Source organism: Bufo bufo, chromosome 2 (assembly GCF_905171765.1).
Source record: "Bufo bufo chromosome 2, aBufBuf1.1, whole genome shotgun sequence".
Taxonomy (NCBI): Eukaryota; Metazoa; Chordata; class Amphibia; order Anura; family Bufonidae; genus Bufo; species Bufo bufo.
Genome location: NC_053390.1, coordinates 136629829 through 136655455, shown reverse-complemented (window position 1 = coordinate 136655455; position 25627 = coordinate 136629829). Strand labels below are relative to the sequence as shown.

Below are 25627 nucleotides of genomic sequence, written 5' to 3'. Positions count from 1 at the left end.
TCAATCATGTTTAACATATTTTTTTTAATTGATGATGTTATATTTAATTTTCCACGTTAATATCTATATTTAAACAAAAAACATAAAATCCTGCAGTTTTTTCACCAGCCACTAGACCTAACAATAGGGGCTACTTATTGGTGTGTACATATCACTTTACTGCAGTTATCTGCTTATCCTTACAGGCAGGATTACAATATATATAGTGTTAAATATCACCTGTGTGTATATATAACACTGGATCCACCATTCACAATAGGGGATTGTCAAAACTTATCATCTCCCTCCTGACCTCTCCTGCCTAGAAAACTCTCCCATACAGTAGAAGTCAATGAGGTCCCCTCCTGTCCATTGTGTCTATGGCCCATGTGGCTGCAATAAAGCAATTCTCTACATGCCGTTAATGACAGCTCAGGCAATATGGCCGCCCCCATAATCATGTTCAGGAAATAGAATTAAAATAATCTGTATTCAAAAAATAAAAACTGATTAGAAAAAAAGGAGATGTGTTGCTCTCTAGTTTTAACTGGTAGAAAAAAACTTTTGGCAACACATTCCCTATAAGCACTTTGGCCTTGGTGAAGCTTACAAATTTCTAATACGGCACCGATAGTGACTGCCTGCTGGGACCCGAGGGCATGAAGACACTGTTGACAGGCCTCATTCCCATAGTGCAGGTCACTGAGTTTGCATAGCTTCAGGGTAGGAACTATTTTCGTTCACTTCAGCCTGCAAGGAATACCAGAGTGTCAGTAAAAGGGGCTATTAATATAATACACAGAAAGGACTGGGTGACATAGCCATTTTCTCCTTAATCATTTACAGTCAATACAAAGTACAGCTCTACAGAGAATGCCCTTAGTCTCACATTTTATAGCTCTAGACAATTTAATGGCAAGTGCACCCTTCCTAATTGTTCCACTTTTTCCAAAAACTTAGAAAAAAAAGAGTACTTTATTTCATATCTCCAGTTCTGAGATCCTTTAGAAACATTTACAGTATATACATAATTGTGAATGACAGCAGGTCTTACTATAAGCTTTTCATTTACAAGCTTTCTACTTTATATGATGTGCAGGGCTGCCAACCGTCCAGAAATTCCTGGACAGTCTGTTAAAATAGGCGACTTTTTCCTGGTGTCCGTGAAAAAAAACAGATGTGTCCGTAATTTCTTGAGGCCGGTGATACTTAGGTTATTGTGGTAATTATTATTTCCAGTTAATGCTGGTAATGAATTCTTATCATTATACTGAGCTAAAGACCTGTATGGCCCCTTTCACACAGGCGAGTTTTCCGCGCGGGTGCAATGCGTGACGTGAACGCATTGCACCCGCACTGAATCCGGACCCATTCATTTCAATGGAGCTGTGTACACGAGCAATGTTTTTCACGCATCACTTGTGCGTTGTGTGAAAATCGCAGCATGTTCTATAGTGAGCGCAATGATATCATCGAAAGTCCTTTTGCAGGCCCTGCAGGAAGAAGAAAGAAGACGATACCGTCTGCGTGATCAAGTGAATGAGGTGAGTCATTTTTTTTATTATTTTTTAACCCTCAAGGGACATTTTACTTAGCATTCTGTATTAAAGAATGCTATTATTTTCCCTTATAACCATTGCACTCACGCGGAAAAAACTGAACAACGAAACGAAATCGCAGACAAAACTGACTGAAATTACTTGCCTACTCGCGCAGGTTTGCCGCAATGCACCCTGAACGCATCCGGCCTTCACCTGCAACGCCCGTGTGAAAGAGGCCTATTACTTATAATCCTTATTATTCATTATGAGTTTCCAATTTGTCCCCAAAAATGTTGTCAGTCTGTTTAATAGCTGTATGGTAAATATTCATTACTGAGCAGAGAAATCTGTCGCTACTTAAAGGGGTTGTCCCACAAAAAATAGTCAACAGTTTTTAAAACAACATCTGGATCTGAATACTTTTGTAATTGCATGTAATAAAAAATTTGGGATAGACAGTTATTCCATAAAATATATCTGTATAGCGCCACCTGTCTTTATTCTTTTTCTTATTTCTTTGTCCAGCTCACTTAGAAGGCTGCACATGCTCAGTTTCATCCTTCAACTACCTCCTGAGCTGTGATAGGGAGAGAGCTGAGACACGTCCCCTGAGCTGCAGCAGAAAAGGGTGAGGTAGTGAGCCAAAAAAAGGGGGACTGGTGGGTGGGGATACCCTCCAAATCTCGCCTCTTATTTATATAAACCCTTGTGAGCGCCAATAGAGGATTAGTGTTGGGCTGCTGGAGTGTGTGATAGGTTGTTGTTGGGGTTATGTTATATTAATATGTAGAGGGATATCAATTGTGTAGGAAAAAATTGTACAGGAAAAAAGTTGTACATACATGTAAAAAAAATTTTTTTTAAAACAAGCGAAATAAAACAAAATCTGCATACAAAGAGCGAGTGAAAAGTATACACGTATAAAATCTGCTGAGAGAATAAAAGGATAAAAAATAAAAAATAGATTGTACGTAAAAGTGGGATCACTGCATACAGCCTCTATTGCCTAAGAGGCCGTGTTCTGCAGCGTCGTACACAATAGATGTGGTACAGTAGGATAGAGCAATGGATAAAAGTTTTTTTTGTTTAAAATACCGACATATATATTATAATATTGTGGTATCATAAGTAAGTTTACTCACTTCACGGGGGGGGCGGTTTACCAGGATAAGCATAATACACCTGTAAACCGAGTACCCCCCCAGCCTGGATCGCTTCTAGAGTTATAACGGATGAAGGCAGCCAAACAACACGGGTGCTTCTCTTCAAAGGTCTTTATTTGCAAGTAAAAAAATCCGGCTCAACGCGTTTCGGGACAGGCACGTCCCTTCATCAGGAGCAATAGTGTCTCTATGTATGGTCACAGGTATTTATACCCTAATAATCCTATTAGGATCTTTGTTAAAAGCATTTTAACAAAGATCCTAATAGGATTATTAGGGTATAAATACCTGTGACCATACATAGAGACACTATTGCTCCTGATGAAGGGACGTGCCTGTCCCGAAACGCGTTGAGCCGGATTTTTTTACTTGCAAGTAAAGACCTTTGAAGAGAAGCACCCGTGTTGTTTGGCTGCCTTCATCCGTTATAACTCTAGAAGCGATCCAGGCTGGGGGGGTACTCGGTTTACAGGTGTATTATGCTTATCCTGGTAAACCGCCCCCCCCGTGAAGTGAGTAAACTTACTTATGATACCACAATATTATAATATATATGTCGGTATTTTAAACAAAAAAAACTTTTATCCATTGCTCTATCCTACTGTACCACATCTATTGTGTACGACGCTGCAGAACACGGCCTCTTAGGCAATAGAGGCTGTATGCAGTGATCCCACTTTTACGTACAATCTATTTTTTATTTTTTATCCTTTTATTCTCTCAGCAGATTTTATACGTGTATACTTTTCACTCGCTCTTTGTATGCAGATTTTGTTTTATTTCGCTTGTTTTAAAAAAAAATTTTTTTACATGTATGTACAACTTTTTTCCTGTACAATTTTTTCCTACACAATTGATATCCCTCTACATATTAATATAACATAACCCCAACAACAACCTATCACACACTCCAGCAGCCCAACACTAATCCTCTATTGGCGCTCACAAGGGTTTATATAAATAAGAGGCGAGATTTGGAGGGTATCCCCACCCACCAGTCCCCCTTTTTTTGGCTCACTACCTCACCCTATACAGGCAGACTCCCTTGTCGACCTGACCAAACCCGGAGCAGCCTCTAGCATCTATCACCCTACTTTCTCTCCACCCCGCTCCTATCCACCCGAGGCGCCTCAAGTCTTTCAGATCTAGTGGAAAGCCATTCCAAGAGATCCGTTTGACCCTCACACTTTCTCTCTCTCTCTCTTATACCTGCAGCAGAAAAGACACTCCTCTTGAGTTATCAGCTTGATATACACTCACCTAAAGAATTATTAGGAACACCATACTAATACGGTGTTGGACCCCCTTTTGCCTTCAGAACTGCCTTAATTCTACGTGGCATTGATTGAACAAGGTGCTGATAGCATTCTTTAGAAATGTTGGCCCATATTGATAGGATAGCATCTTGCAGTTGATGGAGATTTGAGGGATGCACATCCAGGGCACGAAGCTCCCGTTCCACCACATCCCAAAGATGCTCTATTGGGTTGAGATCTGGTGACTGTGGGGGCCATTTTAGTACAGTGAACTCATTGTCATGTTCAAGAAACCAATTCGAAATGATTCGAGCTTTGTGACATGGTGCATTATCCTGCTGGAAGTAGCCATCAGAGGATGGATACATGTTCTCATTCTGTTTACGCCAAATTCGGACTCTACCAATTTGAAATCGAGACTCATCAGACCAGGCAACATTTTTCCAGTCTTCAACAGTCCAATTTTGGTGAGCTTGTGCAAATTGTAGCCTCTTTTTCCTATTTGTAGTGGAGATGAGTGGTACCCGGTGGGGTCTTCTGCTGTTGTAGCCCATCCGCCTCAAGGTTGTGCGTGTTGTGGCTTCACAAATGCTTTGCTGCATACCTCGGTTGTAACGAGTGGTTATTTCAGTCAACGTTGCTCTTCTATCAGCTTGAATCAGTCGGCCCATTCTCCTCTGACCTCTAGCATCCACAAGGCATTTTTGCCCACAGGACTGCCGCATACTGGATGTTTTTCCCTTTTCACACCATTCTTTGTAAACCCTAGAAATGGTTGTGCGTGAAAATCCCAGTAACTGAGCATATCGTGAAATACTCAGACCGGCCCGTCTGGCACCAACAACCATGCCACGCTCAAAATTGCTTAAATCACCTTTCTTTCCCATTCTGACATTCAGTTTGGAGTTCAGGAGATTGTCTTGACCGGGACCACCCCCCTAAATGCATTGAAGCAACTGCAATGTGATTGGTTGACTAGATAATTGCATTAATGAGAAATAGAACAGGTGTTCCTAATAATTCTTTAGGTGAGTGTAAATCTAGCAGAGCAATAAATGGGGAGATCTCTGGAACCATGTGAGGTACAGGGCTGTATGTAATGAGATTGTTATGTATTATATGACGTATCATTTTCATTTTTTACATTAATTATGGGATAACGGTGACTCATGAAAAATATTCGACAGTTTTCAAAAACAGCACCTGGATCTGAATACTTTTGTAATTGATGTAATTATAATTTTTTTTATAGCTACTGAGTTATTCAATGAAATCTATTAGTATAGCGCCACCTGCTGTTTGCTCTGTTTCTAATTTCTCTGTCCTGCTCACTGAGACGGAAGCAAATGCTCGTTCCATCCTTCAACTGTTATCAGCTTCAGCAGAAAGGAATCACCCCCTAAGCTGACAGCTTTAAATAAATCTAGCAGAGCAATTGGAGCAGTGAATGGGGAGAGCTCTGGATTCATATGAGGTACAGGGCTGGTTCTAGCTTTCTTAGAAAGAGATTGACATGTACTAGACTTTGTACAGGTTTCATTTTTTAACACTATTCATGGGATAACCCCTTTAAGCTGGGCGTACACATTAAATTAATGTCAACCGAACCCACTAATTTCATCTTGTCTGGCTGACCATTTAATGCGTATGGGGGGCCTCCAGACTCTCCTCTGAATGCAGAAGGATTAGACACTTGGACTTAAACATGCCTGATCCTTCTCTTTTGGAGAGATAAGCTGCTGCCAGACAATTCATCTCCGCTCTTCCCATTCGGAACACATGCATGCTCGGTTGAGTGGGAGGATTAGGAGTAATAACTGGCAATCAAAAATGTATGATCAGCTTTAGGAATCATCCATTAGCTGCTGTTGACAGATCTTATCATGGTGTCAGTCTTATTCTAAATATGGCAAGATTGTGTATCTCAGCTCAATAGAATATGGACATCTAAGTAGTCTGGTTAGCACATACAATGGATATAAAAAGTCTACACACCCCTGTTAAAATGTCAGGTTTCTGTGCTGTAAAAAAATGAGACAAAGATAAATCATTTCAGAACCTTTTCTACCTTTTAATGTGACCTATAAACTGTACCACTCAATTGAAAAACAAACTGAAATCTTTTAGGTGGAGGGAAGAAAACAAAAATAAAATAAAATAATGTGGTTGCATAAGTATGCACACCCTCTTATAACTGGGGATGTAGCTGTGTTCAGAATTAAGCAATCACATTCAAAGTCATGTTAAATAGGAGTCAGCATACACCTGCCATCATTTAAAGTGCCTCTGGTTAACCCCAAATAAAGTTCAGCTGCTCTAGTTGGTCTTTCCTGAAATTTTCTTAGTCGCATCCCACAGCAAAAGCCATGGCCCACAGAGAGCTTCCAAGCATCAGACGGATCTCATTGTTAAAAGGTATCAGTCAGGAGAAGGGTACAAAAGAATTTCCAAGGCATTAGATATACCATGGAACACAGTGAAGACAGTCATCATCAAGTGGAGAAAATATGGCACAACAGTGACATTACCAAGAACTGGACGTCCCTCAAAAATTTATGAAAAGATGAGAAGAAAACTGGTCTGGGAGGCTACCAAGAGGCCTACAGCAACATTAAAGGAGCTGCAGGAATATCTGGCAAGTACTGGCTGTGTGGTACATGTGACAACAATCTCCCGTATTCTTCATATGTCTGGGCTATGGGGTAGAGTGGCAAGGCAAAAGCCTTTTTCTTACGAAGAAAAACATCCAAGCCAGGCTACATTTTGCAAAAACACATCTGAAGTCTCCCAAAAGCATGTGGGAAAAGGTGTTATGGTCTGATGAAACCAAGGTTGAACTTTTTGGCCATAATTCCAAAAGATATGTTTGGCCCAAAAACAACACTGCACATCACCAAAAGAACACCATACCCACAGTGAAGCCTGGTGGTAGCAGCATCATGCTTTGGGGCTGTTTTTCTTCAGCTGGAACTGGGGCCTTAGTTAAGCTAGAGGGAATTATGAACAGTTCCAAATACCCGTCAATATTGGCACAAAATCTTCAGGCTTCTGCTAGAAAGCTGAACATGAAGAGGAACTTCATCTTTCAGCATGACAACGACCCAAAGCATACATCCAAATCAACAAAGGAATGGCTTCACCAGAAGAAGATTAAAGTTTTGGATTGATCCAGCCAGAGCCCAGACCTAAATCCGATAGAAAATCTGTGGGGTGATCTGAAGAGGGCTGTGCGCAGGAGATGCCCTCGCAATCTGACAGATTTGGAGTGTTTTTGCAAAGAAGAGTGGGCAAATCTTGCCAAGTCAAAATGTGCCATGCTGATAGACTCATACCCAAAAAGACTGAGTGCTGTAATAAAATCAAAAGGTGCTTCAACAAAGTATTAGTTTAAGGGTGTGCACACTTATGCAACCATATTTTATTTTTATATTTTTCCTTCCCTCTACCTAAAAGATTTCAGTTTGTTTTTCAATTCAGTGGTACAGTTTATAGGTCACATTAAAGGTGGAAAAAGTTCTGAAATTATTTATCTTTGTCTCATTTTGCATCACAGAAATCTGACATTTTAACAGGAGTGTGTAGACTTTTTATATCCACTGTATATAATACCTAGGGTGACCATATTTTGGTTAAAAAAAAGAGGACACTTAGGGCAGGACACACTCATAAGTAATAGAGCCTCCCCAGCGGTGCCCTCTCCTTGTTGGAATTTTTTTTTTAGGTTTCAGAAAGAGAACATGTCTAGGAAAAAGAGGACATATGATCATCCTAATAATACCGCTACCTAATAGCTGTATTAATGTATTACCGTAATACCTGTATTCACGTATTAACCATCAATGCTGCGGTAGGCATTCGTTAAAGAGACTAGTGCTTTTCACAGCCTCATTAAAACCACAGAAAAGCAGACCCTTGGCAGCAGCTTGTTGACCCTTTCCAGATAGCAATGAAGATACACTGTGAAGATGCTAGACTGCACATTTGCTTACTAGAGAACCATTGTTAGCCCAGAGCACTCTCAGCACCGAGCTTCTCTTTCTAATGTAGGTACGTCAGTCATATGAACAGATCTTGTTAGTGTCTTTTTAACAGATTTGAGCACATGAGAGGCCCCATTAAATGAAACCACCATCTGTACTTTACATGATGATCCCTTAAGATTTTGGTGAGAGGGGCAAACTCCTTTCACTTGGCCAGCGTTGCCGCGGAGAGATCTGAGTAGATAGAAATACCTGAACATATCTGTTGGTGTGGGGTTTAGCCTTAGGGCTCAGAGGAATGAATCCTTGATTGTGTAGAAATGAATGCTTGCTGTTAAGTCACAAGGCAGGGACGCATCCAGACCTTGCGGTTTCAGCAGCCTGTGGATACGATCAATAATCAGGTCCCTGTCGGTGGCCTTCAGCAACGCTGCTTTGAGGAGCTCCTTAAGCACGGGTTTTCTGATATTATTACGGCGGTGCCGATCCTCCAAATCATGCAGTTAAGCTGTGAGTTTGGCAATCACTTCCTCCATGGCCTCATAGGTGTCTATGAGAGAATTATGAGAAGTGTCGAATTCCACCTTGGTTTCTAAATGCGCTGTGCGGTCTCCAATACTTTGAATATCCCGTTTGAGGTCCCGCAGCAATCCCATCAGGTATTTTTTCATAGAGGAACGCAGGGTCTCTAACATTGCACGCATGATATCCTCAGTGAGGTGAGCGGCAGGTTGCCCTTCATGCTCCGACCTTATGGCGCCAATGGAGGCATTCGGTGAGGCTGCCGGCGTGGCAGTAGAGGATGTAGGAGAGCACGCTGGCGGTGTGGCTCTGCCTAGGCTCGAACCGGTGGAGCCTAACAGATAACATGAGAGTGAATGAGGATAAAATCCGAGCAAGGGACGGCTCTCTAAACAGAGGGAAAAAAGGCTAAAAAAGGCTAATATGCACAGTAGTCACAAACCCTTATTACTGCACTACAGAGGCATCCAAGGGTTTTATATGGTGTGTAAAAATACATGATCAAGTGTAAACAACATGTACCGAGGGACTGTCACCATTACTGACATGTCTGTTTTGGGAAATACTTGTATAACGAATAGAACAACAATTCTGGGGCGTTTTACTTAGAATTATGCATTGTGCCATCCCCCTGTTATTGCTCCTAGTAATTTAAGAATAAATTGGTAACTGAGTCTTACCATTCTCACTGTCAAATTGGTCTGTCCTTATGCAGTCACACAAAGCTGCGCTGGATTACATTAGGCTTTTTCACACTTCCGCTAGTGAACAGCCTGGCAGAGCTCTCTGGAACCATCATAGCCGGATGTCACCTCAATGTCTAGCGGCCCTATTGACTATAATAGGGATTTGTTCTGTGGATCAATATAGCAGGATTACAGGTTGGACTTGATGGACTTTTGTCTTTTTCCAACCTCAACAACTATGTAACCATGTAAGGATCTGGCAGAAATCAGATCTCTACCTGGCAAATATGCCAGGATTCGGACGGACAAAAAACGCTGCACACAACGGATCCAGACAGCTGCAGCAGGCTGTTCTCTGCCGGAACAACCTGTCGGGGACCATAGCACTAGTGTGAAACTAGCCTTAACTGATAAGAACCAAATATCCTGTTCGGTGTTCATTATTAACACTTTGCGGCTATTAACAATGAACACCGAAAAAATGATACAATTCTAATTAGTTAATATGATCCCCCTGAGGTTTGTACTGCCACATGGTACTCGGCCACGTGTCCCAACGGTGGCACGGCTGCAATGTATGGCTGTAACCTTAGGGTCTACAGAGACACACCCCTAATCGGTAACACCCTGTTGTTAATTTATTAATTATTTCGCTTGGAAGAATAACAAGAATACGGCACAAGACAGAGTTCTGAGAAAAGATGCCTCCAAAATTGGGAGATACAACTACTTTTTTAATAATTCTTGTACTGAGAATGAAAGATATGTCTATTAAATGATACTAAAAAAGGTACCTTTCTCCCGCCTGGTTCCACAGAAGACATAGTGACATGCGTGGAATGATGCGCCCACCAGCTGTATTAATTCTATAGATGACCTCATTGCTATCGGCTAAGCGGTGAGAACTGTTAACCTTCAAACTCACTGATAAAATCTGCAGTCAGACAAATAAGAACAGTAAATTATTAGTCAAATATAACCAAAATGCCTTGAAAATACATTCAATTGCATCCTCCATTGCAAAAAAAAGGATATATTTTACATTGGCAGTCTGAACAGGCAATTATTGGGAACAAACTGATCATTAAAGGGGTTGTCCACTTTCTGGCTTAAGTTGACCTATATGGCACTTACTAGTATAGCCTTTGTTGATATTCTATGCCGTTTGCTTCAGTATATTTCAGAAGCTGTGCCCCCTTGTTGGGCAAATCTTCTGTCCAGCTGCTGATGGAGGGTCATGTGACCAGACACATGACTCAGCCTCATCCAATCAAACACACTGCACCTGTACTAAATCCCCAACAGTGCAGCTGCAGACGGCAGGTACAATTTATTTGAAAGGAGGAGACTGAGTGACTTACTCTCAGTGGCCGTTTTATGGACAGGACTTCTGTGCAGGCAGCCCAAAATACTTGGACAACAAAAGGGTCATAGCTTATGGCATACAGACAATGGCACAGAATTTCTACAAAGGCTATATTAGTAAGTGACAGATGTGATATAGTCACAAACACTGATCAACAGCAGTCAGAAAGACTATATAAGCAGAAGGAATGATTTAATGTGCCGTAGGAATGATACAATCACCCGATCAATAGCATTTGGTCATTCAGTGGGTGACAGGTGGCACATTTACACAGGGCAATTATTGGGAATAAGCGCTTCTAGGAACACTGGTTTCCAATAATTGCTCTGATTGCTGGTCTGTGTGAAATCACCTTTGCCAACTGACTGACATGGGGTGTAATTAGCGCTTGGAAATTAATCTCACTGTATAACCCCCAAGATATTGACTCTGATGGACCCATTTTGTGACTCCTTAAACCATCACATCTACTGGTAAACACCAGTTCTCCACTGTTATGACTTCTATTAGACAGGACTTTAGTTATGTATAGCTCTTGTTTAACAAGCCAGGGATATTTTCTTGGACAAACCTTTAAATGGCTTCTACTAGACCAGGAAGCTCTTTTCATAAGGCCAAGCTGCAAGGGTTAAAAATAAATTAAAAAAATACTCCCCTGTCACTGACACTCTGGTTCCAGTGCCAAGTACCCAGTCCAGCAGCAGAGGAGAAGTGTGGCATTTCATTTACCCGCACATCACCAATGCAGACTAATCATAGATGTGTGCAGGCAGGTGACCACTGCCAACTCTGAGGCCACGGATTGGCAGACAGTGGGGACGCGTGTGTACAATTCATATCATATTTCCAGTCTAGCCAGGAACTGGTAACAGAGAAGAAGGGAGCTTAGTGCTAGGACTGGATTGCCATTGACAAGGTGTCTTTTTTTTAACCCCTTCAGACTGCTGTTCTCAGTCTTGGAGAAGCCGCTTAAAACACAAAGCTATATATGTTGAATAGTAACCGTAACTCTCTAGTTTATATTTTATGCAGATTTTATTTTTATTCAATTTCAAAAAAAGTTTCATAACAAAGCATGTTACATCACATGCAATAGCAAGAGATGAAGAACAATTAGTTAACAAAACAGATTAACAACAAGAAGAGGAAAACCAATAAAGGAAGAAAAGTGTTATCCAAATGGCATCGTCTAAGTCACTAAAAACAACATTAGATAGTGGATAAAAGTCTTTAACCTCCCGTAGCATCATCAGTGCAGTGCAGTGAGCACAACAGCGTGGGGCCCAGATCTTCTCAAACTTTTCTGGGCATTGACGATGATGATAGACCAGCCTCTCATAGGACAACATATCATTAATAAGTTGCATCCGTTGCATTTTAGTGGATGAAGATGGAGCCATCCATCTCTGTGCAATAGCCTTACACCCCATAAAGAGTGACTCCCAAAGGAAGATAAATTGATGAACGGGGTCATTTTCCACATCATACGCAAAGCCAAAGGGAAATAATTTGGGGTCTAGGATGATATGAATGGGTAATATGGCCATTATAGTTGCTATAACCTCCTTCCAAAGGATGACTAATAATGGGCAAGCCCTTACAAGATGTCAGAAAGGCACATCCATAGCAGCACATCTATGGCACTGAGGAGTAGGTATGTCACCAGCTCTATGTAACCGAAGAGGGGTTTGATAAGCCGGATGAGTAATATACAGGGTGGGCCATTTATATGGATACACCTTAATAAAATGGGAATGGTTGGTGATATTAACTTCCTGTTTGTGGCACATTAGTATATGTGAGGGGGGAAACTTTTCAAGATGGGTGGTGACCATGGCGGCCATTTTGAAGTTGGCCATTTTGAATCCAACTTTTGTTTTTTCAATAGGAAGAGGGTCATGTGACACATCAAACTTATTGGGAACTTCACACGAAAAACAATGGTGTGCTTGGTTTTAACGTAACTTTATTCTTTCATGAGTTATTTACAGTTAATAGCTGATCGGTATGGGTACAGGTAGGGTTGCCACCTGGCCAGTATTCCACCGGCATAGGGGTTATTTTGCTCAAACTGACAGTATTTTTTTTAGCAGCTCATTGACTTTTTTCTGCGCTGCTTGGGAGCCCCTGCTCTGACTCCATATATGGCTTAGGAGTCCCTGCTGTGACTCCATATATGGCTTAGGAGTCCCTGCTCTGACTCCATATATGGCTTAGGAGTCCCTGCTTTGACTCTATATATGGCTTAGGAGTCCCTGCTCTGACTCCATATATGCTTAGGGGTCCCTGCTCTGACTCCATATATGCTTAGGGGTCCCTGCTCTGACTCCATATATGCTTAGGGGTCCCTGCTCTGATTCCATATATGGCTTAGGGGTCCCTGCTCGGACTTCATATATGGCTTAGGAGTCCCTGCTCTGACTCCATATATTCTTAGGGGTCCCTGCTCTTATTCTATATATGGCTTAGGAGTCCCTTCTCTGACTCCATATATGGCTTAGGAGTCCCTTGACCTTGCAGGACAGGTATTCCAAAGCACTAGGTCAGTATGCCTGGGGACAACCCTGTGCATTTTACTTTCATTCAGTGCCATTTGGCATTGTTGCCAAATAATATCCAGCCACTCCCCTGAAACCACATCCCCTTTCTCCGTGTAAACTTGGCTGGTATTTTTTATTGGGAAAGGTGGCAAGTTCAACCCAAGGTTCAGTCCGACCCTCTGATCAGGATGACCTATACTAAGGACAGGACATCCATATTACAGTCCCAGAAAACTCTCTTAAGTTTCCAGGGATCATATCTCAGCACATAAGTAATATATTGTAAAGTTTACATTTTAAATGGTACCAAGCCACCTCCCAGCCATCCCATTCTCCATACTGAAAATAACTGTGTGGTGAGTGTTTCATATTCTTCGGGACAGAATCGCTAGAGCTATCACGAAGATGGATCTTTCTTCAATCTCCACAACACATATCATTTTTGCATTTGTTCTCTTAGACAGCATGGTGTACACACATATTTACCAGACATGTCAATGGTGCATAGCTATAAATAAAGCTTGTAACTAATTGCTCTTTTGGAACAGTGAAGTTCATTGCATCTCAGTTCCAGGAAGAATGCAATGAATCAGACATGAGTGTAAAAATAAACAGGCAAAGCATCACAGGCTCCTGCCATGGGCACATCAGGGGGAAGGGATGGAAGACTTCTCCTATAGCTACATATGTTACCTTGTTATTTAATGCACTTTCTTCTCCTCCTGTAAGAAACCACTGCTGGCTGCTATATTCTATAAACTGTAAGAATGTACAGCCTTCATCTGAAGTTGTGTTCCCAGGAAATACTGCCAAAACCCTTTCGGGAAGCCGGATCGAATCATCATTCTTTCCATCAAACTTGTGTCCATTGATTTGCTGTGGGTACCAATGATAGGCACTTATAGAAATAAAGGGGCATGTGTCAAACTGGGTCTTCCCTCTGTTAAATAAAAGAGATTACATTTACACACTTTTATGTGGCATCAAAGATAGTATCAGAATACTAATATACAGTAAAATGATAGTATTACCAGCATTTTCTCATTTGTCACACATTAACTGGTCACGTACCGTACTTTCATGTAAATGACCATTAATTGGCAAATATGCTGTTTATACATTAGTACATTTCAACTACATCCGGGCATTCGTGGTACATCCAAACTAATACACAGCTGATGGAACATGACAAATGTTTTATTTTTTTTTATTTTTGTTTTTTTTTATTGCATCTGGTAATCTTTGATAGGATAGAAGGTCTCTAATGTTATCCGCCAAAAGTATAGTCAGATATCCGGTCATTTGTGTATATGTTGGCAGAATCAAATCTCAGGTTTATGGCCAGATTTTGATACAGTACATGGAACAAAAAAATAGGTGAAGGATTGTAATCCAAAAGAGAATAGTGTATTTACTGGCATGGAAAAGTTTAGGCACCCCTGGTCAAAACGACTGTTACTGTGAACAGTTACGCATATTGAAGATGAACTGATCTCCAAAAGGCATAAAGTTAAAGGTGACACATTTATTTTGTATTTTAAACAAAAACTATTTTTTATTTTCATCTCTTGCATTTTCAAAATAACAAAAAAGGAAAAGGGCCCAAAGCATAAGTATGCACTCTGCATGGTTAGTACCCAGTAGCACCCCCTTTGGCAAGTATCACAGTCTGTAATTACTTTTTGTAGCCACCCAAGTCTTTCAATTCTTGCTTGAGCGATTTTCATCCATTCCTTCTTGCAAAAATCTTCCAGTTCTGTGAGATTCCTGGGAAGTCTTGCATGCACTGCTCTTTTGAGGTCTATCCACAGATTTCCAATGATGCTTAGATCAGGGGACTGTGAGGGCAATGGTAAAACCTTCAGCGTGAGAATTGTTAATTCTGAGTTGTGTTGAGGATCATTATCTATTTGTAGAAGCCATGCTCTTTTTAACTTCAGGTTTTTTACAATTGGTGCTATGTTTGCTTCTAGAATTTGCTGGAATTTCATGAATCCATTCTTCCTTTTACTCGTGAAATGTTCCCCATGCCATTGGCTGCAACACAACCCCTAGCATGATTCATCCACCCCCATGCTTAATGGTTAGAGAGGTGTTCTTTTCATGTAATTCTGTGCCGTTTTTTCTCCAAACACACTGTACCTTTGCCTATTGTGGCCATAGAGTTCTATTTTATTCTCATCGGTCCACAGGACTTGTTTAGATGTTCTTTTGCAAACTTCTGACACTGAATTTTGTGGTGAGGACACATGAGAGATTTTCTTCTGATGACTCTTCCCTGAAGACTAGTTTGTACAGGTGTCACTGAAGAGTCAGACAATGTATCACAATTCCAGGGCCTTCCTGAAGGTCTTTTGCAGTCAAGAGGTGTTTCTGAGTTGCGTTTCTACCAATCCTACCAGCAGCTGTCTCTGAAATTTTTCTTGGTCTTCCAGACCTTCTCTTAACCTCCACTGTTCCTGTTAACTGTCATTTCTTGATTACATTTCAAAATGAGGAAATGGCAACCTGAAAAAGCTTTGCTATATTCTTATAGCCTTCTCCTGCTTTGTGGGTGTGGGTTTTCATCTTTAACTTAATGCATTTTGAAGATCATTACATCTTCAACTTGCTTAATTGTTCACATTAATAGTCATTTTGATAAGGGGTGCTCAAAATTCTGCATGCCACTGTAGTGTGTCCTTTTACAGTCACATTGGATCTTAACATTTCATTTTACCACATCATTTGTGGTACCCACAAGCACATTACCGTGGAGCCTGAGGAACTACACATGGAGTTCGGTATTGCTCCATACTAAAGACACAATGGGGCAAATTTACAAACTGTTTAATAGTTACTACTAGACAGTCTTAGCCTGTGTTCACATAATGTTTTTGTCCTGCATTTAACTTATACACATGACATATATGTTAAACGGATGCCTCCAATGGATACTATACAGTTGCATCCTTCACCATAGGGTTCCATTGTGAAAAAAAAGTATCCGTTAAACGTAAACATACTTTTTGCTGTACTCTGCAGGATGTATAAGGGCAATATACTATATTTTATACTATACTATACTTTTTTTTCAAGGTATATGTGAACATCCCTTAAACCTACGCAAACTCTGTCACACTGGCTGATGCTGGATGATAAATCTTCGCGCATCTGTAGACTGTCTAGTCTATCTTTACATCACTTATTTGTTGGCTAAGTTATAAGGCTAAATTAAGAGGTTGTCTGTTTACATCCCGTGGCTGAGCTGACAGGCATGTCTGTGGCACATACGCTATAGTAGACCTACTCCAGAAAAGGTTAGGCCCTACTCTTTCATGCACACATGTGTGGATCCAACTACTGTGTTTTTGATCTGCACATGAGCGTTTTCGGCACCACAGTACAAAGTAATTGCTGGTGTTCCATTGACAAGGCAACGGAGAAGGAAGCCGAAAAACAAGTGACCCATTCATGTGACAACAGTACTGAAAAAAAAGTACAACGCTGGCGGGGTCACTTGAGCAGCCGAGAGACTGGGCCAGAATCTAAAATTTAGGAAAATTACAAACATGCTGCATGTGGGGATGTAAATTGATTTCGGATAAAACTTCTGATAAAATTTATTCTTGGCATACCAAGGTAAGCAAATGTTAAAAGGTTTCCTATGTTTGTGCATGAATGAAATACTACTGAAAGCAGAATAAGGGTACGGGCACACAGTCAGGTTTCCTGATGTAGTTTTGGAAGCCAGAACCAGGAGTGGATCATAAAATGAAAGTGTAAAGGACAGATACGACTTCTCCACTTTTTTTGAATTCGCTATTGGTTTTGGCTTCGAAAACTGCATGCAGAAATCTGACAGTGTGGTCGTACCCTAATGCTTACAACCTAAACCCTGACCTTAAGACAAGTCCTGGAATCCTAGATAGTATAAAAAAGTAGTACACACAGGTTACCAACAGCAACAACAAGCGAAGGCCAACTACCAATAATGGACCACATAGAAACATAGAAACATAGAATGTGTCGGCAGATAAGAACCATTTGGCTCATCTAGTCTGCCCAATATACTGAGTACTATGGATAGCCCCTGGCCCTATCTTATATGAAGGATGGCCTTATGCCTATCCCATGCATGCTTAAACTCCTTCACTGTATTTGCAGCTACCACTTCTGCAGGAAGGCTATTCCATGCATCCACTACTCTCTCAGTAAAGTAATACTTCCTGATATTACTTTTAAACCTTTGCACCTCTAATTTAAAACTATGTCCTCTTGTAGCAGTTTTTCTTCTTTTAAATATTCTCTCCTCTTTTACCTTGTTGATTGCCTTTATGTATTTAAAAGTTTCTATCATATCCCCTCTGTCTCGTCTTTCTTCCAAGCTATACATGTTATGGTCCTTTAATCTTTCCTGGTAAGTTTTATCCTGCAATCCATGTACCAGTTTAGTAGCTCTTCTCTGAACTCTCTCCAAAGTATCAATATCCTTCTGGAGATATGGTCTCCAGTACTGATCACAATACTCCAAATGAGGTCTCACTAGTGCTCTGTAGAGCGGCATGAGCACCTCCCTCTTTCTACTGGTAATTCCTCTCCCTATACACCCAAGCATTCTGCTAGCATTTCCTGCTGCTCTATGACATTGTCTGCCTACCTTTAAGTCTTCTGAAATAATGACCCCTAAATCCCTTTCCTCAGATACTGAGGTTAGGACTGTATCACTGATTTTATATTCTGCTCTTGGGTTTTTACGCCCCAGGTGCATTATTTTGCACTTATCCACATTAAATTTTAGTTGCCAGATTTTTGACCATTCCTCTAGTTTTCCTAAATCCTTTTCCATTTGGTGTATCCCTCCAGGAACATCAACCCTGTTACAAATCTTTGTGTCATCAGCAAAAAGACACACCTTACCATCGAGGCCTTCTGCAATTTCGCTGATAAAGATATTAAACAATATGGGTCCCAGAACAGATCCCTGAGGTACCCCACTGGTAACAAGATCTTGGTCTGAATATACTCCATTGACTACAACCCTCTGTTGCCTGTCCCTCAGCCACTGCCTAATCCATTCAACAATATGGGAGTCCAAGCCCAAAGACTGCACTTTATTAATAAGCCTTCTGTGTGGGACAGTATCGAAAGCCTTACTGAAGTCTAGATAAGCGATGTCTACTGCACCTCCGCCATCTATTGTTTTAGTCACCCAATCAAAAAAATCAATAAGATTAGTTTGACATGATCTCCCTGAAGTAAACCCATGCTGTTTTTCATCGTTCAATCCATGGTTTCCATTAATTTCCCCACTATTGATGTCAGGCTTACTGGCCTATAGTTGCCCGATTCCTCCCTACTACCTTTCTTGTGAACCGACACAACATTTGCTAATTTCCAATCTTCTGGGACGACTCCTGTTGCCAGTGATTGGTTAAATAAATCTGTTAATGGTTTTGCTAGTTCACCGCTGAGCACTTTTAATAGTTTTGGGTGTATCCCATCAGGCCCCTGTGACTTATTTGTATTGATTTTAGACAGCTGACTTAGGACCTCTTCCTCTGTAAAGACATATGCATCAAAAGATTCATTAGTCTTCTTTCCTAACTGAGGTCCATTTCCTTTATTTTCCTTCGTAAAGACTGAACAGAAGTATTCATTGAGGCAGTCAGCTAGTTCTTTATCTTTTTCCATATACCTTCCTTCTTTTGTTTTTAATTTTGTAATTCCTTGTTTTAGTTTCCTTTTTTCATTTATGTATCTGAAGAATGCCTTATCGCCTTTTTTCCCTGACTGAGCTAATTTCTCTTCTGCCTGTGCTTTAGAAGCTCTTATAACTTGTTTGGCCTCTCTCTGCCTAATCTTGTAAATTAGCCTGTCATCCAGCAATTTTCTGTTGCTTTCAATAGTGCCTCTTTTAAGTAGTCCCATTTCTCCTGGACTCCAATGAAACTGTTCCAATCTGATAGGGACTCGTATACCACTAATCTAATTTTAGAAAAGTCAGTTTTTCTAAAATCTAAAACTTTTGTTTTTGTGTGGTGTGACTCAGTCACTGTGCTTATAGTAAACCACACTGACTGGTGATCACTAGATCCCAAGCTTTCCCCTACAGTAATATCATATACCAAATTCCCATTTGTGAATACTAAATCTAAAATGGCCTCCTTCCGGGTTGGCTCCTCAACTACTTGCTGTAGAGATAATCCCAGTAGGGAATTTAGAATATCTGTACTCCTGGCAGAACTAGCTATTTTGGTTTTCCAGTTTACATCAGGAAGATTGAAGTCTCCCATAATGATAACTTCCCCCTTCAATGTCATTTTAGCCATTTCCTCAACTAGTAGATCATCTAATTCTTTGACTTGGCTAGGTGGTCTATATATCACACCTACACAAGTTACCTTATGATTATCAAGCTGCAAGGTAACCCAAACTGACTCTAAATTGTTCTCGCTAACTTGTATCAAATTAGATTTTATGCTGTCGGGCACCACATAACCACCCCTATATATAAACAGCCATGCACCTGTTTGAACAGGTTTGGCGGTTGCACACAGGTGCATGACTGTTTACATTTATATCTCCCACATGTGGATCTGATATGGGTAACTAATCACTGTTATTTGATTGGTGGGCTTGGTATTTAAATGTGTTGCCCTTTCTAAGCGAATCGCACAACCAGATGAAGGTGTTTCTGAAACGCGCGTCGGGGTGTGCGGTTCTCATGAGGTGACTTCTTCTTATGGGTATGTGAATGTTACATTCCTTATTCTCATGTAGGATGTTTGGTGTGGAACTTTTTACCAGTATAATGCACTTGCCCTTATATATTTCCCTATGTTTCCCCTTTTTTTGTGGGTCAGGGATGTTTATTTATATATTTTTTTATGCCTGATACTTGTTTCCCCTCCTTGTGATGAATATATTTACATTATCCTGTGATAATTATACTACCATGAGTCCTCCTCAGGTGTATACCGCACCACATTGATGTATTTTTTGTCTTTGCTTCTGTTTTTTTTATATTTAATAAAGGTATATTTTCTATATAAGGCCCTGTAGACTCAGCCTTTTTTTGTGTAGGCGTATATAGTATAAAAAGGTACGGTAACAAGTCTCACAGTATGGGATATGCTAAGTAGAGCAGAAACACGCCTTGTACTCTGCTCCTAGGCCTGCATTGATTCTGTCTTTCCATACAACCAGCCAGGACAATATATTTCTTCTCACATCTTCCTGATATCATTGTTACCTTATGCTCGGGGACCCACAGGTGACTCCAGTAAGGAGGGAGAAGGAATAATCTTCAGCAACTTCAATCAATGGGCTATATCCACGTGTGTCCGAACGGTCTGGATGAACAAGACTACAGAGTATATCATAAAACAGAATGCGGCTCTCTTCACTTAGAACTTGTATTTCTCCATCACTTGCTACCTGCCAGATCACAAAAATATTAACATTTTATTCAATCTACTGCTCAGGTGGAAACACAAGAATTCAAGTCATCTGACCCTCACAACCATGAGATTACCTAGGTAAAGCGGGTTATTAAATAAATCTGGAATCCTTCATGGATTAAGGGTTGAAGATAATGATATAAAATGCATAAAAACATTATATATGTATGTTGTTAGCTAGTTGCCATGCTGCATTACTTCCAACCACTGTTTTCTAACCTGTCTGGGCTGAGCTTAGTTTCAGTGTAAAGCCTCATGCATACCACCATGTGCGTTTTGGGCTCCACAAAAAGCATATCCACAAGACAAAGATCCCGGCCATGCGCATGATGCCATTTTTTTTTTTACCCCTGCAGGAATGTTCTATGCTTGCCCACATAAAAGCAGACAAGAATAGGACACAGTCTATCTTTTTTGCGGAATTTACAAATGGACAGTGTGTTGTCTTTTGCAGCCTCATCACAATCAACGGGTTCGAATCCACAAAAAAGCGGAAAATATGGTCATGTGCATGAGGCCTAACAGGAACGTACGGTGGATATAAAAATTCTACACACCCCTGTTAAAATGTCAGGCTTCTGTGCTGTAAAAAAATGAGACAAAGATAAATCATTTCAGAACTTTTTCCGCCTTTAATGTGACCTATAAACTGTAAAAACAAACTGAAAACTAAAATAATGTGGTTGCATAAGTGTGCACACCCTCTTATAACTGGGAATGTAGCTGTGTTCAGAATTAAGCAATCACATGCAAAATCCTGTTAAATAGGAGTCAGCATACACCTGCCATCATTTAAAGTGCCTCTGATTAACCCCAAATAAAGTTCAGCTGCTCTAGTTGGTCTTTCCTAAAATTTTCTTAGTCGCATCCCACAGCAAAAGCCATGGTCCACAGAGAGCTTCCAAAGCATCAGAGGGATCTCATTGTTAAAAGGTATCAGTCCGGAGAAGGGTACAAAAGAATTTCCAAGGCATTAGATATACCATGGAACACAGTGAAGACAGTCATCATCTAGTGGAGTAAATATGGCACATATGGCACAACAGTGACATTACCAATTACATAGCTGCTGTGAATGGAGAAGTGACCAAACATGCACAGTTCTCTCCATTGACTTCTGTGAGAGCTGTTAAAAAGCCAAGCAAGCTTACTTGGCTATTTTCAGAACTCCAATAGAAGTGATTGGAAAAAACAGTTAATGCGTGGCTACCATTGCATTCAAAGCACCTGCAAGACTGGGGATCTCCTATCTTGTGGATATGCCCTAAATATTCATATGCAAATAACCATTAATAAATCTGACTTAGGCTTAAAACGCCAGGCTGGACCTTTTCAATTTTTTTTTTAAGTAAAGAGGCGGTAGCTGTCATAAATACATTGCTATGCATTGATTTCCCTCACACAACCGTAAGTACCAGCTGCCATTCACAAATTATATTAAAAATGAATGCCAACAGTCATCACTTATAGCTAGTTACTACCATTAAATTTAATAGAAACTGTAACAATCTTTATAAGCTGAGCTCTTCATAGTGGTGGTTGCAGAAAAATGCTAGGGTTCTATGTCAGGAAGCTGGAGAAGGACTTAAAGAGGTTGTCTCACTTCAGCAAATGGCATTTACTGTATCACGTAGACAGAGTTAATACAAGGCACTTACTAATGTATTGTGATTGTCAATATTGCTTCCTTTGCTGGCTTGATTCATTTTTCCATCACATTATACACTGCTTGTATCCAGGGGTTACGACCACCCTGCAATCCAGCAGTGGTGGCCGTGCTTGCACATTGTAGGAAAAAGTTCTGGCCTACTTGCACTCCCATTGTCCCGGCCTCCATAGAGGCAAAATGAGCAAAAATAAATCAAGCCAGAAAAGGAGGCAATATGGACAATCACAATATATTAGTAAGTGTATCGACTTTGTCTACATGATAAATGCCATTTACTGAAGTGAGACAACATCTTTAATGTGGAGCTCCCTTTTTACAAGGGGCTGTCATGCCCTGCTCAGGCTATGTGCGGAGGTCTGCCAGATTGGCAGCACGTGTCTAGCTTTTTGTTTTGTTTTGGAGTCAAGCTAGATCCGCCTCCCTTCAGGTGCACTGGGTGGGGTCGTTGGTTTCAGTTTAAATCACACCCACTCCCAGTGTTCCGTGCGGGTTATAGCTTCTGTCTGGGTCTGTGTATGCAAGGAAGGAAGGATTGGCTGTTCCTGCTCAAAAGATAAGTTGGTTTTTGTTCTCTTGTGGTTTTTCTGTCTAGGCTGTTAGAGAGACACCTGCCCCTCCAGGTTCTGAGGGAGCAGGCTGCCTCTATTTCCCTATCACCATTTTAGGGATTTTAGGGTATTTTCAGCCCAGGCACGAGGACACAGTATTCCCACCTTAAGGGTCTGATCGTGGGCATAGCAGTATAGGGAGAGCTGGTAGGGATATGTTAGGAGGTGACCTTTATCCCCAGCTTCTCACCTAGAAACTTGTTTGTTTATTTTTCTGTGTATCTTATATCCTGTCCGCCGTGACAGAGGCCCCATGGCAGGGCTATGGTCTACCTCTGTGGTGAGTACTCCAATGATGACTGAGTCTTCCCACTAAACTATATAGGTCTAATTACAAGGCCTCAAGGAAAATAGTTGTCAGTTTTCTTGAGTGCTCAGCTATTAACTTTTAATTTATTTTTTTTTTATAAATGTTGAGATTACATTAGTGCATCCACATATTACAAAATAAATAATTTAACTGGTCATTTGTCCAAGTGTAAAAGATAAGTAATGTGCCCGTAAATGCCTTAACTAAAAGACTGTTCTATGTAAATGTAGCTCTACATGAAAAAAAAACACACAAATATGTCCAAAGAATAATGAAAGGCAAAACTGAAGTGTTAATTGTTGTGATAAAATTGGGCATTTGCATGTTTACCTTTTCCAGGATATTCATGGTGGCACCGAGTTGTTCTTGTGTGAATTCAGCACCTGCCTTATTGTTGAGGGTCTGGAGAACCCTGTTTACAACAGCTTCATCATAGGGTTGATAGAGTTGGTCAAGTAACCCCCAGGTAGACTGAGAAGAAGAGTCTGACAAGATGGTGATGTTGGCAGTCCCATATTCCTTATCTATTTTGGCACCTCCTGTGGGATTGAGAAGTAGGACCTGAAACCGCTTTGGATAAGGATTGAGTGATGCAGTTTCTGGTGTTAGGGTGATATCCAGAACAATATTTTTTTGTCCTGGTCCAAAGGTAAGTTTGCCTTCTGAGCTTAAAAAATCCTGTCCTGCAACAGCCGGATAAATCACTGTATGTCCAACCACTGCAGACTTTTTCAGTTCCTTAAGAAACACAAATAAATATCATATTGTTAGATATCATTTTCATTTACACCTAGCTATATTTACTATCCTAAGTGACTCTCATTTTCTGTGTAGAAATAGCAACATTAGGAAAGACCCTTGTAAAGAAAGATTTGGGTGTACTTGTAGATCATAGACAAAATAAGAGCATGGAATGTCAATCAGTGGCTTTTAAAGCAAGCATGATATTGTTTTGTGGGACAGGGATGTAATATTACCACATTGCAAAGCTCTGGTAAGGCCTGATCTAGAATATGCAGGTGAGTTTTGTGCACAGTCCATAGAAAGGATGCCCTGGAGTTGGGAAAAGTACAAAGGAGAATAGCTAAACAGATAAGAGGCATGGAGGGTTATGATTAAAGACAAAAATTTATTTAGTATTGAGAAGAGACATCTAAGGAGGAACCTCGTTAACTTGTACAAAAATATAAATGGGTCATACAAAAAATATAGTGAAAAGCTTTTCTACGTAAAATCACCTAAAAAAACAAGGGGCACTGCCTACGTCTGGAGAAGAAAAAGTTCAGTCTCCAGAGGCGTCAAGGCTTCTTCACCATAAGAACTGTGAATCCGTGGAATAGTCTACCTCAGGACGTGATCACAGTGGAAACAGTGGACAGTTTAAAAAAAAGCCTTAGATAAATTCTTAGAACTAAATAAGATTAATGCTTATGTACTGTAAATGTGTAAAAAGTCTGGGTCTCATTCTCCTTCCTAAAATTCACACTCCCTCTCTTTGTCACGGAACCATGAACCAGACGTACAACAAGAGATAAGTGAAAATAGAAGGCTTTATTGAAAATAAAGCTGTAAAGCAAAAGTCCAAACGGATGGTGAAACCGAGCAGAGTCTTTGCGAAGCCAGAGGTCAGGAACCAGAAGGGTAGTCAGACGAAGCCAGGATCAGGAACCAGCAGGGTAGTCAGACGAAGCCAGGATCAGGAACCAGCAGGGTAGTCAGACGAAGCCAGGATCAGGAACCAGCAGGGTAGTCAGACGAAGCCAGGATCAGGAACCAGAAGCAGCAGCAGTCTTAGAAGCATGTGAACACAAGAGGACCAAGCAAGGAACTGAAGCCACAGACCTCCTATATATATGAGCTAGGCATCCAGCTCCTCCCAGGGGAAGGAGGAGCCGCAGGGTGGAAGGCTACAAGAAACCCAGGACCCAAGATGGCCGCCAGCACATGTCAAACGAAGGAGAGCAGCAAGCAGGTAAGACCATGACAGTACCTCCCCCTCAAGGGCCCCTCCTCCGCGGAGCACAAAACGGTTTCTGAGGGAAGCGTGCGTGGAAGGCTCGGAGCAAGGCAGGAGCATGGACATCTGCGGAGGGAACCCAGGAACGCTCCTCTGGACCATAACCACGCCAATGGACCAAAAACTGCAACCGACCGCGGACCAGGCGTGAGTCCAGGATATTGCTCACCTCATATTCCTCACGATTGCCCACTTGGACCGGACGAGGCCGAGGAACCGAGGAAGTGAAACGATTACACACCAGTGGCTTCAACAGGGAGACATGAAACACGTTGGAGATCCGCATGCCAGGAGGAAGCGCAAGGGCATAGGCTACCGGGTTTACCCTGCGAAGCACTCGGAAGGGACCAACAAAGCGAGGCGCCAGCTTGGGAGTGGGCACTCGAAGGTTGAGGTTGCGGGTGGACAACCATACACGGTCTCCGACCTGGTAGGAAGGAGCAGGCGCTCGTCTGCGATCAGCCTGGAATCTCTGGCGCTGCGCAGAGACCTCAAGGGACTTCTGGATCTGTACCCAAGAAGCACGTAGGACGGAAAGGTGATCCTCC

The 25627-nt window shown here is 41.2% G+C and overlaps 1 protein-coding gene across 1 annotated transcript in view; it reads right to left on the bottom strand.

Annotated features, from left to right (window-relative positions):
- The window catches only part of ADGRV1 (adhesion G protein-coupled receptor V1), a 574752-nt gene that overhangs the window by 210204 nt on the left and 338921 nt on the right, over nucleotides 1–25627 (bottom strand). The window contains exons 79-82 of the mRNA XM_040419646.1: nucleotides 23393–23800; nucleotides 20268–20452; nucleotides 13727–13973; nucleotides 9922–10061 (exon numbers count right to left, since the gene is read on the bottom strand). Coding sequence (XP_040275580.1) covers nucleotides 9922–10061; nucleotides 13727–13973; nucleotides 20268–20452; nucleotides 23393–23800 — 980 coding nt within the window. The remainder of the gene's footprint in view (nucleotides 1–9921; nucleotides 10062–13726; nucleotides 13974–20267; nucleotides 20453–23392; nucleotides 23801–25627) is intronic.